General features: G+C 24.2%; 1 protein-coding gene across 1 annotated transcript; it reads left to right on the top strand.

The window, feature by feature from the left end:
* Nucleotides 1–346: 346 nt before the first annotated feature.
* Nucleotides 347–10894, top strand: LOC113389799 (neutral ceramidase-like). Its single transcript, XM_026626806.1, has 4 exons — nt 347–469; nt 7169–7312; nt 7859–8035; nt 10763–10894. Exons 1-4 carry the CDS (start codon nt 347–349, stop codon nt 10892–10894), a joined length of 576 nt encoding a protein of 191 aa, XP_026482591.1.
* The last annotated feature ends 3328 nt before the right edge of the window (nt 10895–14222 follow it).

Raw genomic sequence — 14222 nt, 5'->3', positions numbered from 1 at the left:
ACAACAACTCGGTATACTCATAAATTGCAATAGAAAATCAAAAATATTTTGTCAAGACAATATTTAATGTATTATTCTCTACCAAATCTTTTGCAAGATATTTAATTTTTATCTAAATTTTTTAACCACTTTAATTATTTTTTTAATTTTAATAAAACTTCAATAAACTCTGAATTGAGATATTAATATGCAACTTGCCTATAGGCCACTTTTTTCTTAATAAAAAAAATCCCTTAGTATTATTTTAAAAATCCCTTAGTATTTCTTGAACATCAACATATTCCTTAAAAATTAATTTTCATCTATAATAATTATTTTTTTTTTCAGGTGATCAAAGTCAAAAATAATGTTTAGCAGGGCCGTACTGGCCACAGTGGCCCTAGTTTTGGTTTCCAGGGCCGCATCTGCCGAATATAAAATCGGTGTCGGAATTGCAGATTGTACTGGGCCAATTGCCGAAGTCAACTTTGTAAGTAAAATAATTAAATAATTATATATATATATATATATATATATATATATATATATGATATTTACAAAATTAAATTAAAATCGAAAGTATCACTAATGCAACAAAAGCCGACAGACAGTTTCGAAAAATCGTTTACAAAATGTCAAAAGATAAATTTTGCAATGAAAACAGGTTGCAAGAAATGAATATATATATATATATATACATATATATATATATATATATATATATATATATATACATATTTATATTTATAAATATTTTTCGATTTCAATATGCGTTTGGTGTAATAAACTTTACATTTGCATAAAATATAAAAGTACTATGCGGTTCAAGTACCTTTGATAGACGGAGAGCTGGGCGCTATTTTGCTACTAATTTTTTGTAGAAAAATTAGCACTATTTAATTACTAATTATTATATATATTTTTTTAAGTTATTCATAATATAAAAATGATTTGACAAAACCATCTGATCTTAAATAAAGCTTCATAAAATTTTATCTTATATAAAATATTATAATACATTCATATATAATAGAAAAAAAAAAAATTATTAAATTATAAATTGATGCTCAGGGATATATATTTAGTATAAATAGTGCATTTAAAAGAATTCTCAAGTAGTGATTTATGGATATAAGGTGCTAATATTTTATGAGTTTAGAAACTGATAGTTTTTTGTATTTATTACCAATTAAAATTATTTAGAAATTATTAAAATTAATTAGAATTATTATAAAAATATTCTAAAACAAATATAATATTACAAAACTGCACTAATAAATTTCACGATTAAATTAAAACTAACAGAAATTCAATAAATAATAGTATCAATATAAATAATAACAATAAAACTAGTATTCATAAAATAAAAATAAATAATACTAAACCAATATTGATAAACTAAATAATAATGGAAAAGCTAATACTAGTAAAAAATGTTAAAACTAATATTTAATGAAATAAATTAATGTTGATTAATTAAGTAAATAAAAATGAATGATAATAATAAAATTTAAATTAATGAAATAAATAAAGATAAAAATATAATTAATAAAATATAATAATGAAATTAAATTAAATAAATATCAATAAATAAATTAAAAATAATAAAATAATTAATATAAAGAAATTAATATTAATAAAATAATAATAATAATCAAACTAATATTTAAAAAACAAATAATAACAATAAATTAATACTAATTGAATAAAAATCAATAATACTAAACTGACTTTAATAAAATAAAAATAATGACAAATGATAAAAAATAAATGTTACTAAATACTAATAACAAAATTAATTTCAATCAAATAAATTATAGTAATAAAACTAATATCAGTGAAATAAATAATTAATAGGTTGTCAAATATCTCCCTTCCGCCTTTTTGTATTATAAACCAAGAGCAAAAAAGCGGAAGGGAGATATTTGACAACCTAATATAATAATAAATCCATTTTTATTATCGGAGGTCATATAATTTTATCATATAGAGTTGTTCGACGTATATTTTTTTTTCTTGCGAATACAAAGACGCTAATTGAATTAAATTTAATTTGATTTATTCAGAGATATCTAACAATGGAATCTAACAGTTATATATATATATATATATATATATATATATATAAAGATTTGTACTCCGTTATGCTATTTTATACAAAACGTTCACATCATCTTAAAACATAAAATAAATTAAAATAAGGCAAGTTTTATTTAAAGCATATTGATTGTAACTTTTAAACGGTTTATTCGAATTCAATGAAATATTTGACAAATTTGTTTAAAATTAAATTATTTATGATACTGTCTAATATTATAAAGTCCTACAACAACTCGGTCTACTTTAAAATTGCATTATTATACTGACTTGTGGCAACAAGGAAATGTATTAAATTGAATTTGTGTCATTTGTTGTATCTCTTGTAACTTTTAAACAGCTTGTCTAATGTACATGGAATATTAGTAAGAAAATGTTTGAAATTAAATTGTTCATAATTTTGTCTAATATTCTAAAGTCCTACAGCAACTCTGTGTACTTTAAAATTGCATTTGAAACAGTGTAAATCTAAGTTGAATGGAGCTATTGATAGTGCATTTATTTAGTAGGTTGATTGTAAATTTTAAACGTTTGATTTGATTTCAGTAAAATATTTGACAAATATGTTTAAAATTTAATTATTCATAATACTGTTTAGTTTTATGACCTCCTATATTAACTCGGTATACTTTAGAATCGCATTATTATTACTCATACTGACCTGAGGCTACAAGGAAAAATTTTCAGTAAATTATTGAAATTGTAATTTATAATTTAAATCTTATTGATTGGTATGTCATATACTAAATTCTCTAAATAAATTATTAATTATTAAATATTTAGTAATCTATCCTTTAAATCCACATAAAAAAGTATTATTAAATTATTAATCATTGAATCTTTATATAGATTGAAAATTAGAAAGGGCCAAAAAGTAAACCTTGCGGAACACCGAATTATGAAATTAATATCGTTTATATCTAAATCTGTTTGCTGAGAAAATAAAAACAAAAAACGATAAACACGATAAGAAAATTTAACATATTTTCTAAATATTATTAAAAGTAAATTCTGAAATTAAAAGTCTAAAAATTCTAAATATTATAAAAAGTAATTTGTAATTACGTTTCATAATTTGTTAGAAGTACGTGCACCATAATTTTATGTCAAATGAATTTTTAATTAAAATATTATATATATATATATATATATATATACAGAATAAATTTCTCTATACAACTCTGTCAAAATTTCTAAGCATAAAATTAATTTGGAAATTAATTAAGACTTATGTAACAGCTGTGGAAGAAAACATTAGTACATGAATTTATGAAATTGTGATTGCACCTACTGCATAAATTATAATTTATTATATATATATATATATATATATATATATATTATTATACAAAATAGATCAGTTCATTAGTACAAACGTGTGTATTCATATACATATTATCTCAATGTCATATTTGTTCAGCGAATTCTCACCTGACATAAATTGAATTTTCCGCTCGAGATAACACAATCTACGCAAAAACATTAAATAAACGACAAACACACATTTCTAGAATTCATTCATAACACGCAAAATAACACAAAGGTATTATTTTAGTTTAGAAAATTAAATTTTGGTAAAAAAATGTGGATTTATAGCCACAAGGGGTATGATTTAGTTTTTGTATCTTTGGGTCGCAAATCAAAATTTTTGTTTAGAATTTGTTGTCTTTGTATTTTTTACATTTATAATATACTTTTAGAAATAACATATCCGAAATACAGCTTTGTAGTACTAATAATCGCTTTAAAATAAATTTTTATCCGAAACACTTCTAAACGTTGATGAAAACTCAAAGAAAAAGTTATAGTTTGCATTTTTTGTATTTTTTATACTTTTTTGTAATCTAAACTAGTTGCAAGTAACATTTCAGCCTTAAGACAAGTTGCACAAACTTCTTGGTACCTAAAAATAATCAACTTAATCAATAAAAATTCAATTTTAGCTATTTTTTTACAAACCGGTACGCCTAATATTGCTTCAACCTAAAATGACGCGTCGTTCCAGGTGAAAAAACATCCAGGCCTACCGGTTTAGGCTGAGAAGGTGCAAAATTATGGTTTTAAATTAATTTTATTAAAAAAAACTAGTTGTAAGTGACAATGTGCCTTAAGGCCGAAGTGAAGTTCCCTGAATGTGTAAATAATTGTTCTAATGGGTTAAAATTGATATTTTAGATACAACTTTTACTGTAACTAATATTTTATTAGTTTATACATGTAATAAAAAAATCTCTAAAAAATTATATGTAGACATATGTTGAGTTTTATATCGTTTTATTTGTAATTTAATTGCAAATATTTTGCTTATATATGACTTTGAGCTAAAATTCACAGTTTTCGAGAAAATCAAGCAAAACTCCTACAATTCAATGGAAATTTTTTACAATTATAAATAAATTATACAAATATAAATAAATTCTCACTGAAATTATAGACAAACATATATCGAGTTATATATCGATTAATTCGTATTTTTTTGCAAATATTTTGCTCATATATAATTTTGAGCTAAGATTCACGGTTTTGGAAAAAATCGAATAAAACTCCTATAATTCCATGGAAATTTTTTACTATTATAAATAAATTATACAAATATAAATAAATTCTCACTAAAATTATAGACAAACATATATCGAGTTTTATAACGTTTTATTCGGAATTTTTTGCGATTATTTTGCTTATATATAACTTTGAGCTAAAATTCTCAGTTTTGGAGAAAATTGAGAAAAACTCCTACAATTCCATAGAATTTTTTTACAATTATAAATAAATTATACAATTATAAATAAATTCTTACTAGAATTATAGACAAACATATATCGAGTTATATATCAAATAATTCGTCATTTTTTTGTGAATATTTTGCTTATATATGATTTTGAGCTAGGACTTACGGTTTTGGAGAAAATCGAGCAAAACTCCTACAATTTAGACAAAAATGTAATTCTCTCAGGAAACTTATTATGTAGACACATATTAAATTATATATCATTTTAATTGTAATTGTATTACAAATATTTTTCTCATATATCATTTTAAACTAGGACTTATCGTTTATGAGTAAATCGAGCAAAACTCCTACTACTTAATACAAAATACTGATAAGAAATATCAATATTTTTTTAAAATTGAATTAAGGATTTTTGTATCCTTTTACCATGTGTCCCCAGCCTAATAATAATTCAACAACGAAACAAAAACAGTAATAAATCACTGACCACATCATATATCATTTCAAAGGACATCCAGACGAATATTAAAATTGAATTCGTATCAAATGCATTTTTTTCCTATTTTTCCTCATTTTTTTATAAAAATGACATTGATGCAGTGGCGTAAAAAAGTTTGAATAAATATTTAACTTTAGTTGAGTGCATTGAGGTTATTTCTAAGAGGACTATGATAAATGGTGAATGATTTATGGTGGAGGAAAATATGAAGATTTATTTATATTTATACGAGAGATGGACGATACGATATGAGTTTTGCATATGGTAATGGATCACTATTTATATTCTTGAGAAAAAGCTTGTAGTTTGTAAACTATACTGTTTTTGGGAAAAATGATGATAATAAGAGTTTTTGTAAATTTTATGTAGTTTCTGCCTGCACGTTTAACTAAATTTCTGAAAAATTTGCTAGAACTATAATTAAAACTCAAACATGTAAAAAAGTACACATTGTTAGATTTCTAGTATCAATTTGTGTTCTAGGGCTTGTAGTATTTTTTCAATACAATATACAAAAAAATGTTATTTACAAAAAAATTTATAAATTGTATCTAGTTTCTGCGCATCTACCTAAATTTTTGAAAAATTTGCTAGAATTAGAATTATAGCTCAAACATGTAAAAAAGTACACATTGCTAGATTTCTAATACTCTCAAGGAGTATAAGTTTGTGTTCTAGGGCTTGTAGTATTTTTCTACTACAATATACAAAAGTTAGTAATTTACAAAAAATTTAGTATATTTTATCTAGTTTTAGCTCATCTAAAAAGTTTCTCAAAAAGTCCTCCAGATTTTTACGTAGAGCCAAAATAAGTAACAAAGTATCATCGTTCAGACTTCAAAAGTAAAACTTGCTTTTCTCAGATTTTTAGAATTTTTTTTATAATCTATATAAAATAATCACATATAGTAATTTTAGAAAACTCGATTCACAAGTGTATCAAATTCTGAGAATATTATTTAAAAAACAAGTAATACTTTCAAATTTTCTAGAACTTTAGTTCCTGCAATAAAAATGTATAAAAAAAGTGTTTATGAGAACTTTAGTAAAAATAGTTTTATTAGATATTAAAAACTGAATAAAATTCATAGAAAACAAAATGCAGTTTAAAAAATATAATTCTTGGACTTTCAGAGTAAAAACTACAATATTTCTGGTTATATTTATCCAATCAATTCAATTTGACAGATTATTATTTTTTAACTAATGCAGTCGTGTTTTGCCTTACTTATTCAAAAAATTATTTAGATGTTTCATTGTATCAAAAATTCATTTTTATCTAGTAAAGAAAAAAATAGACAAATATAAAATAGTAAATTTTGACTAAATTCTACCTGGTAAATTGAATAAAACTAAAAAAATCACAGACGTATTTTTCGATAAATTCTATGTAAAAAAATCAATTCAGATTTTTTCAAGACATGTTTTGAAGAAGATTTATTTATTAATCTTACAATTAGTGAAAGTTAACACAAAAATTCTATACACTTCAATATTGTTTAAAATATCTTTGTTATTTAAACTACGATTTTTTTATAAAATAACAAAGAACTTTTTATGTCAAAATATTCGAACATCTCTCTATTTACACAATAGTTCATAAATTCAATTGCAAATTTATCTCTTTTTCGTATAAATCCGGTCATTTTTCATCAATTCATATAGATTGACCATTTTGTATGAAAAACGTGTAACATTTTCAATTTCCGTTTGTGAAAATTTATCAATGAAAAATAAAAATATGGAAATAGCTGGAAATGAATGCAATTGATGGATTGAAGATATAAATTGAGAAAAATAAATTATTTAAATTATATATTATTTTTATAAATAATTCTAATTATTTTTTGTCTATTTTTTAGATGGGTTATGCAAATATAGCCCAAAAAGGCACAGGAATCCACCTTCGACAATTTTCAAGGGCTTTTGTCTTTGATGATGGAACTTCAAGAAATGTCTTCGTCAGTGTTGACGCCGGAATGATTGGCCAAGCTTTGAGAAGAGATGTAAGTAATTTTTTTAAATAAATTTATAATTACATTAATAACTGAATATTAACTAATTGGGAAATGAAGTAAGCCGTCGGCCAGATGTGCTGTATATAGTACAAGACGAGCAAACTTAATCCGGTGCACAAATTGTGCATTTGTTTATTGTATTTGTTGTATCTTTTGAAATAATTGTTTGGGGTAAATCAAGTATTTGGGAAATTTGTTTAAAATTATATAGTGTATAATTTTGTCTAATATTACAAGTCCCTACAGCAACTCGGTATACTTCAAAATTAACATTAAAAATAGATAATTGCATATGTGAATTTTTGTAGTTGTGTAGTTTATTATATCTCTTGTAACTTTTAAATTATTTGTTTAAGACGAATGATATATTTAGGACATTTATAAAGGATTAAATTTTGAATAATTTTGTCTAATATAATAACGCCCTACAGCAACTCGGTATACTTTAAAACTGCACTTGAACTATACAAATCCCAACCAAGACAAATAATTGTTTTTGTAGTTTTTGTTATATTTTTATTTCTATTTTTTTAGATTATTGCAAACCTCCAAAAACGTTTTGGAGATCTCTACAATGACCAGAATGTCCTGATCAGTGGTACCCATACCCATGGTGCACCAGGAGGATACCTGATGGACCTGATTTTTGACATCACTACTTTGGGTTTTGTCAGGGAAACTTACGAGGCTATGACTCAGGGAATCACCCAGGTAATATATATATATATATATATATATATATATATATATATATCATATTATATGATTCCCTTAACAAACTTCAGAAAGATTTATCAAAATCCGAATAATAGTTTAGGAGGATTATTCTTGCATACACCATTACAGAATAATTTTATATATAAGATTCTTATATATATATATATATATATATATATATATATAAAATTCTTCTGTAATGGTGTATGAAAAAATAATCCTCCTAAACTATTATTCGGATTTTGATTAATCTTTCTGAAGTTTGTTAAGGGATTTTTTTAGTATTTTCTGATTCATAGGAATATAGTTAGATTGTAGAAATAAATAGAAAAAAATACAAAAAACCGCTCATCACTGTTTGACTTTGAAAATATTTGAGGCATTGTTTGACATCAAAAACAAATGAAGACTGTCATTTGCCAAACATTTCTATTCACTTATAGGCTAAGGCAATATTAAAATATAATATATTTATGATTATGAATGAGAAAAATGTAATGTCTACATTATTATTGCCGAAAAGCAGCTGAGATGTGCCAAAAATTAAAATAATAGAAGACACATTATATATTTAGCACAGTATATACCCTTTATAATTAATTTGACAGATTATTATTTTTTAACTAATGCAGTCGTGTTTTGCCTTACTTTACTAAATCACAATACAAAAATAATTTACTTTCTCAAAAAATTATCTAGAAGTTTCATTGTGTCAAAAATTCATATGTTTGGCATTGGATACGAAATATTTACTCAAGTCAATGGAGCGTTTTGTGTCAAAATTTTTTTACTGTGCTCCAATTTGTATGAATTTTTGGAATTAGGTACATCTTGCTCTCAAGTTCAAAAGTGAAAATAATTTAGACTTCCCGGGGGAGGGGGGGGGGTTTATGACATTTCTTCTCATCGATAAAAGAACTAATATAAGAGAAAAATGTTTAATAACGTTTTTCAAAAAAGTAAATACTTTTCAAGTTACTGGCTACTAAAAATTCGTTTCTTTTTGGCGTTGTTTATCGCTTTTTGCAAATATCTCCAAAAATAAACATTTTAACGAAAATCATGTAATGAATAAAATTATATCAATTAAAATCCCAATAAATTGGTGTTTTATAAAGTTTTCTAGGAACAATATTAGGCTAGATATAAAAATGGGGTTTTATAGTGCTCAAAATGAGCTTTAAAATGAGTACTTCTGCGTGTAAAATGAGTGAGCTATCATGCAAATAAAAGACGCATACAATGTTTTTTTTATTTAAATCAAATTTTCAAGTTTATGAGTGCCATTTCCACCAAAATTAAAAATCATCGTATTCCATCTAGAATTAACTTGGTTTAAGAGATCTTGATGGATTCTAGAAAATACCATAACATTCGTACAAACGATTTTCAAAAAACTCATGATTTCATAAAAAAAAATTAAAAAAAAACAACCAATTTCTCATTATTATATTTCTGAAAGAATAAAAGATACGTATAAAGGTATATAGATGAAAATTCAAGGTCTTTTTCTGACTAATTATTGCTTTTTATTATTTTTCTGTTATACAAATATTGATAGAGTTATGATTGTTTAAAAAGTGCGCGGCTGTCCAAACAGAGTGTCTTTCGAGCCCTTTAACCCTTCGCCGTTTCAAAATAAGAGAAGTTACGGTAAAATTTATGATAGAGAAAATTGTAGCTCATTTAATTACCTTTAAATTAGTATATTACAAGTTCTCATAAAATCAGAATTAAAAGAGTTATAATCCAATTAATGCGGAGGGTGCAAATTATTTTCACTTCTGAACTTAAGATTAAGATTAGCCTATTTCCAAAATATCAAGGAAATTGAAGCACAGTAAAAAAATTCGCAGGGCACACCTTTTTTTCCTCTCCATTTACTGCAATAATTTTATTGATCGTAGGTTGAATAGAGCACATGTGAACAGGATTTGATAAATTAATTCACTTCAAATATAAACTTAAGTAATAATGTATATTGAATAGTGAGAAAAATGCAATTTAGATATTAAAATTACTAAAAGCCAGGGTACGAAATTATAAAAATTATAGGCAACATTATTGAAGCAATTATTTTGGGTAGAAAAATTCAATGTGATATTTACCTTTACCGCGAATGCTATATATCAATTCTTTCTGAATTTGTTACACCTTTTAAAAGACTTCAATTTTCAATGCGTATATCTTATGCTATAAATCACAAAGACAGACGATGAATTTTCTGTGTGATACATTTGGAAAATCAATGTTTTAGTCGTGAATAAACAAAAACTCATTCATTTATACATCCACATCTATAGGTATGACTAAAATATTATATAACCTTTGGCATTAAAATAAATTGAGCTATTGGAAATAAATTTGTTCTATAAATTGCAGTGTATAATTTTTTATATACAATTTTATTGAAGATATTTTAATATTTGTTAAAGGGATAATTAAAGTGTAACTGTGGGAACTGAGAATCATAATTTTATTTGAAGCAGTTCTACATTTAACATCACTAATATATTGGAGGTAAATAGTAATTCGAAAAACAATAATTATTATTTTTAACTGAACGGATAATATTAGTATATGATATTAAAAAAAACGTAGATGTGGGTACGGGACAAAGTCTGTCGGGTCATCTAGTATATATATATATATATATATATATATATATATATATATATATATATATACTATATATAATACTATATCCCTTTCCTCTTTTAGAGTATAATCCGAGCCCACAACAATCTCGTACCTGGCCGAATTTTCGTATCGCAAGGTGAATTGTTAGAAGCCAACATTAACAGGAGCCCAGCAGCATATTTGAACAATCCCGAAGAGGAAAGGGCACAGTAAGTAATTATTTAATAATTAATTAATTTACCTATTCAATCATTTCATAGCCCTTTGCACTATTAATAGTTAGCAACTCGATGTCTTCTGTAACTTTGAAATTCTTTAATTTATTTATTTTTTAAACTACAAGAGACAATAATTTACAAGAGAATGAACCAACACATTTGCAATTCAAAAAATAAAAATCAGTTCAAGACAATGCTCTCGGAACATATCATTAATTTAAATTATATTTTCAATAGCAAAAACCCTATTATTTTACAAAAGGAAAAGAATGTTGACCTCAGAAAATTTGTTGAATCTGTGTTTATCTTTTTAAACCCCCTTTGCGTTAATAAACGATATTTTTTTTAGATTTTTATTAAAATGTAACAATTTTTTTATATATAATAAAATTATAACAAAATAAATATACCAACCAAACCAAATACAAATTAAACCAAAGCGTTGGGGCTAAAACAACATGGACGCTTTACAAATATGTTAATTTAAAAGCTCAGCGAATTATAATCATATAATTTTGTTCCAACAGCTACAAATTTTTATATGCAGATTTATTAACAGTTTTATGGACATTTTAACGGTATAAAGTAATATATAGCAATTGAGGTAACTTTTAATAGAATAAAGCTAAAAATAAAAAAAAATTCAAACATTGAATCCACTAATGACAAACAAATTTAAAAATTTACGTATAATTTTATTTTATAAGTTGTTAAGTGCTTTATATAAGTTTGTAAATAATTTTATCAGCTTTTTAAAAATAGATAATAATGTTAATATATTCAATAAAAATATAACAAAATAAATATAATTTCAAACCTAGGCGTTGGAGCTGAAACAATATGAACACCTTACAAAGATTTCAATTTCAAAATTCATGGAATTACTTCTACATAATTTTGTTCCAACAGATTCAAATTGTTATATACAGATTTGTAGACAATTTTATAAACTTTTTTTATCTACAAATGGCTAACTAAATTTTAAATTTCAAATATTTTCCTAAATTAATTTTGTTTGAAAAGTTCTCTAGTGCTATATATAAATAAATAGGTAAATTCATGAGCTTTCCAGCAATAGATAACAATAAAAATAAATTGAATAAAATTATAACAAAATACTTGCAAATTTAATGCAAAACTTTGAGCTAAAATAATATGGGCATTTCACATTTAAAAGTTCAGCGAATTATTTTCATATAATTTTGTTACAACATTTACAAATTGTTATATACAGATTTATAGATGATTTCACATACTTTTCAACGATATATGACAATATATAGTGATAGATGTGACTTTTATTAGAATAATGCTGAAAACCAAAACAAACCCTTTGCGTTAATAAACGAAATTCTGCTCTTCTAGTACATGACTCTTATCATAATAATATCAATTTTTTTTTAAAAATAACTTTCCATTTTCTTTGCGGATTTATGAGTATACCGAGTTGCTTTAGATCATCATGATGTTAGAAAATATTGTGAATTATTTAATTTTGTACAAATTTGCCAAACATACTATTTATAATAGACAAATATTTTAAAAGTTATAAATCATTTAATAAAAAAAAATACTAATATAGAAAACAGTAACAAAGGTGAAATGTAAAGTTTATTAAATTCATTGAAGTGTATTGGGAGCTTTTAATATTTTTTGACATATGTATATATATATATATATATATATATATATATATATATATTATATATATAAATTATATATAAATTTTTCTCTAATTATTTTCATCCCCATCTGCAAAACGAGAGATATTCGTTTTTACGGTTTATAAACATATTTTTTTTATTGCTGGACATATTTTATGCATAATTTTATTTTTATTGCTCGAGGGTTGTCATAATTTTAAGGGATGTAAAAAACATAAAACAAGGGAACAGATTTCACTCTCTCATTTATATGCTAATTTAATCGCCAAAAAAATAAAATATTTGCGAAAATAATAAACGAAAACTCTTCTTCTTCCGGGACCATTATTATATAATGCAATTGTTTGGAAAAGGTGGTTGAGTTATATATTTGTTGTTTTTAAATGCGATTTTAAAGTATACCGAGTTGTTGTAGGGTGTTATGATGTTAGACAGTATTATAGACAATTTTATTTTAAACAAATTTGCAAAATACATGATTTTGATCAAACAGCTCATTCAAAAGTTACAAGAAATATGATAGATAAATACGCTAAATTCGTACGGGAAATTATAAATACACTCATCACAATATTATACGTTTGAAAGCAATTTTAAAGTATACCGAGTTGCTGAAGGGTTACATAATATTAGACAATATAAACAATTAAATTTTAAACAAATTTGCGAAAAACATTATTTTGATCAAACAGCTCATTCAAAAGTTACAAGAGATATGAATACACTAAATAGGTACTATAAATTATAAATACACTCATCACAATATTATGCGTTTGAAAGCAATTTTTAAGTATACCGAGTTGTTGTAGAGTATTATGATGTTAGACAGTTTTGAACAAATTTGCAGAATATTTTGAGTTTATTAAGTCTACTGTTTAAAAGTTACAAGAGATATAATAAATGAATGCAGGTTGAACTCTCTCAAATACATTACCTGATTTGTTAGTTGCTTTTGTATTTAAACTATAAATGTAAACTAACAAGTATATTTGGAAAATTTGTTTAGAATAGAATACTTTACAATATTGCCTCATAATATAAAACTCTACAGCAACTCTGTGTACTTAAAAAACTCAACCAAAAATTAAAAATATTCTAGACAATTACAATATGATGTTTGGCAAAGGTGCAGTGTAAATAAATTTATATCTATTAAAATATCCGTTTGAAATTATTACTATGTTAAGGAAAAATATACAAAATTCAATTATCTATAATATTGTCTAACATCATAATGCCATACATCAACTCGGTATACATTAAAATAATACTTTACAGTACCCATTTTTGCTTATAAAAAATTTGCTCTAAAAATTTATGTTAGGTATATCTCTTGTAACTTTTGAACGGTCTATCTGATTTAAATAAACTATATGACAAATTTGTACAAAATTCAATTTTCTATAATATTGTCTAACATTATAAAACCCTACAGCAACTCGGTATACCATAAACTCGCAATTGAAAATGAAAATGAATATTCACATCGCGTCATTGTGTCTTTGCATCATTGTGTATTGACAGGTGCATCGAAAGATCTTTTGTATATATATATATATATATATTTGTATTATGTATGTCTCTATTAAATTTTCAATCAGGAATTTCTGTCACTGTTAAAGATAATAATCAGAATCCTATCAGAATCGTTTGGATGAA

The sequence above is a fragment of the Ctenocephalides felis genome, unplaced genomic scaffold (genome assembly GCF_003426905.1).
Source record: "Ctenocephalides felis isolate EL2017-DRISC unplaced genomic scaffold, ASM342690v1 CF-g0.4_SCAFFOLD_03573, whole genome shotgun sequence".
Lineage (NCBI taxonomy): Eukaryota > Metazoa > Arthropoda > Insecta > Siphonaptera > Pulicidae > Ctenocephalides > Ctenocephalides felis.
The sequence above is the reverse complement of the archived record's forward strand: the minus strand, read 5'-3'. Positions and strand labels throughout refer to the sequence as shown.

What these genes read in the sequence shown, in the direction of transcription:
- LOC113389799 (XM_026626806.1), top strand. Translation starts at nt 347, where the DNA reads ATGTTTAGCAGGGCCGTACTGGCCACAGTGGCCCTAGTTTTGGTTTCC. An exon ending in GCCAAGCTTTGAGAAGAGAT is followed by an intron (nt 7,313 to 7,858) that starts GTAAGTAATTTT and finishes CTATTTTTTTAG; the next exon opens with ATTATTGCAAACCTCCAAAA. An exon ending in TGACTCAGGGAATCACCCAG is followed by an intron (nt 8,036 to 10,762) that starts GTAATATATATA and finishes TTCCTCTTTTAG; the next exon opens with AGTATAATCCGAGCCCACAA.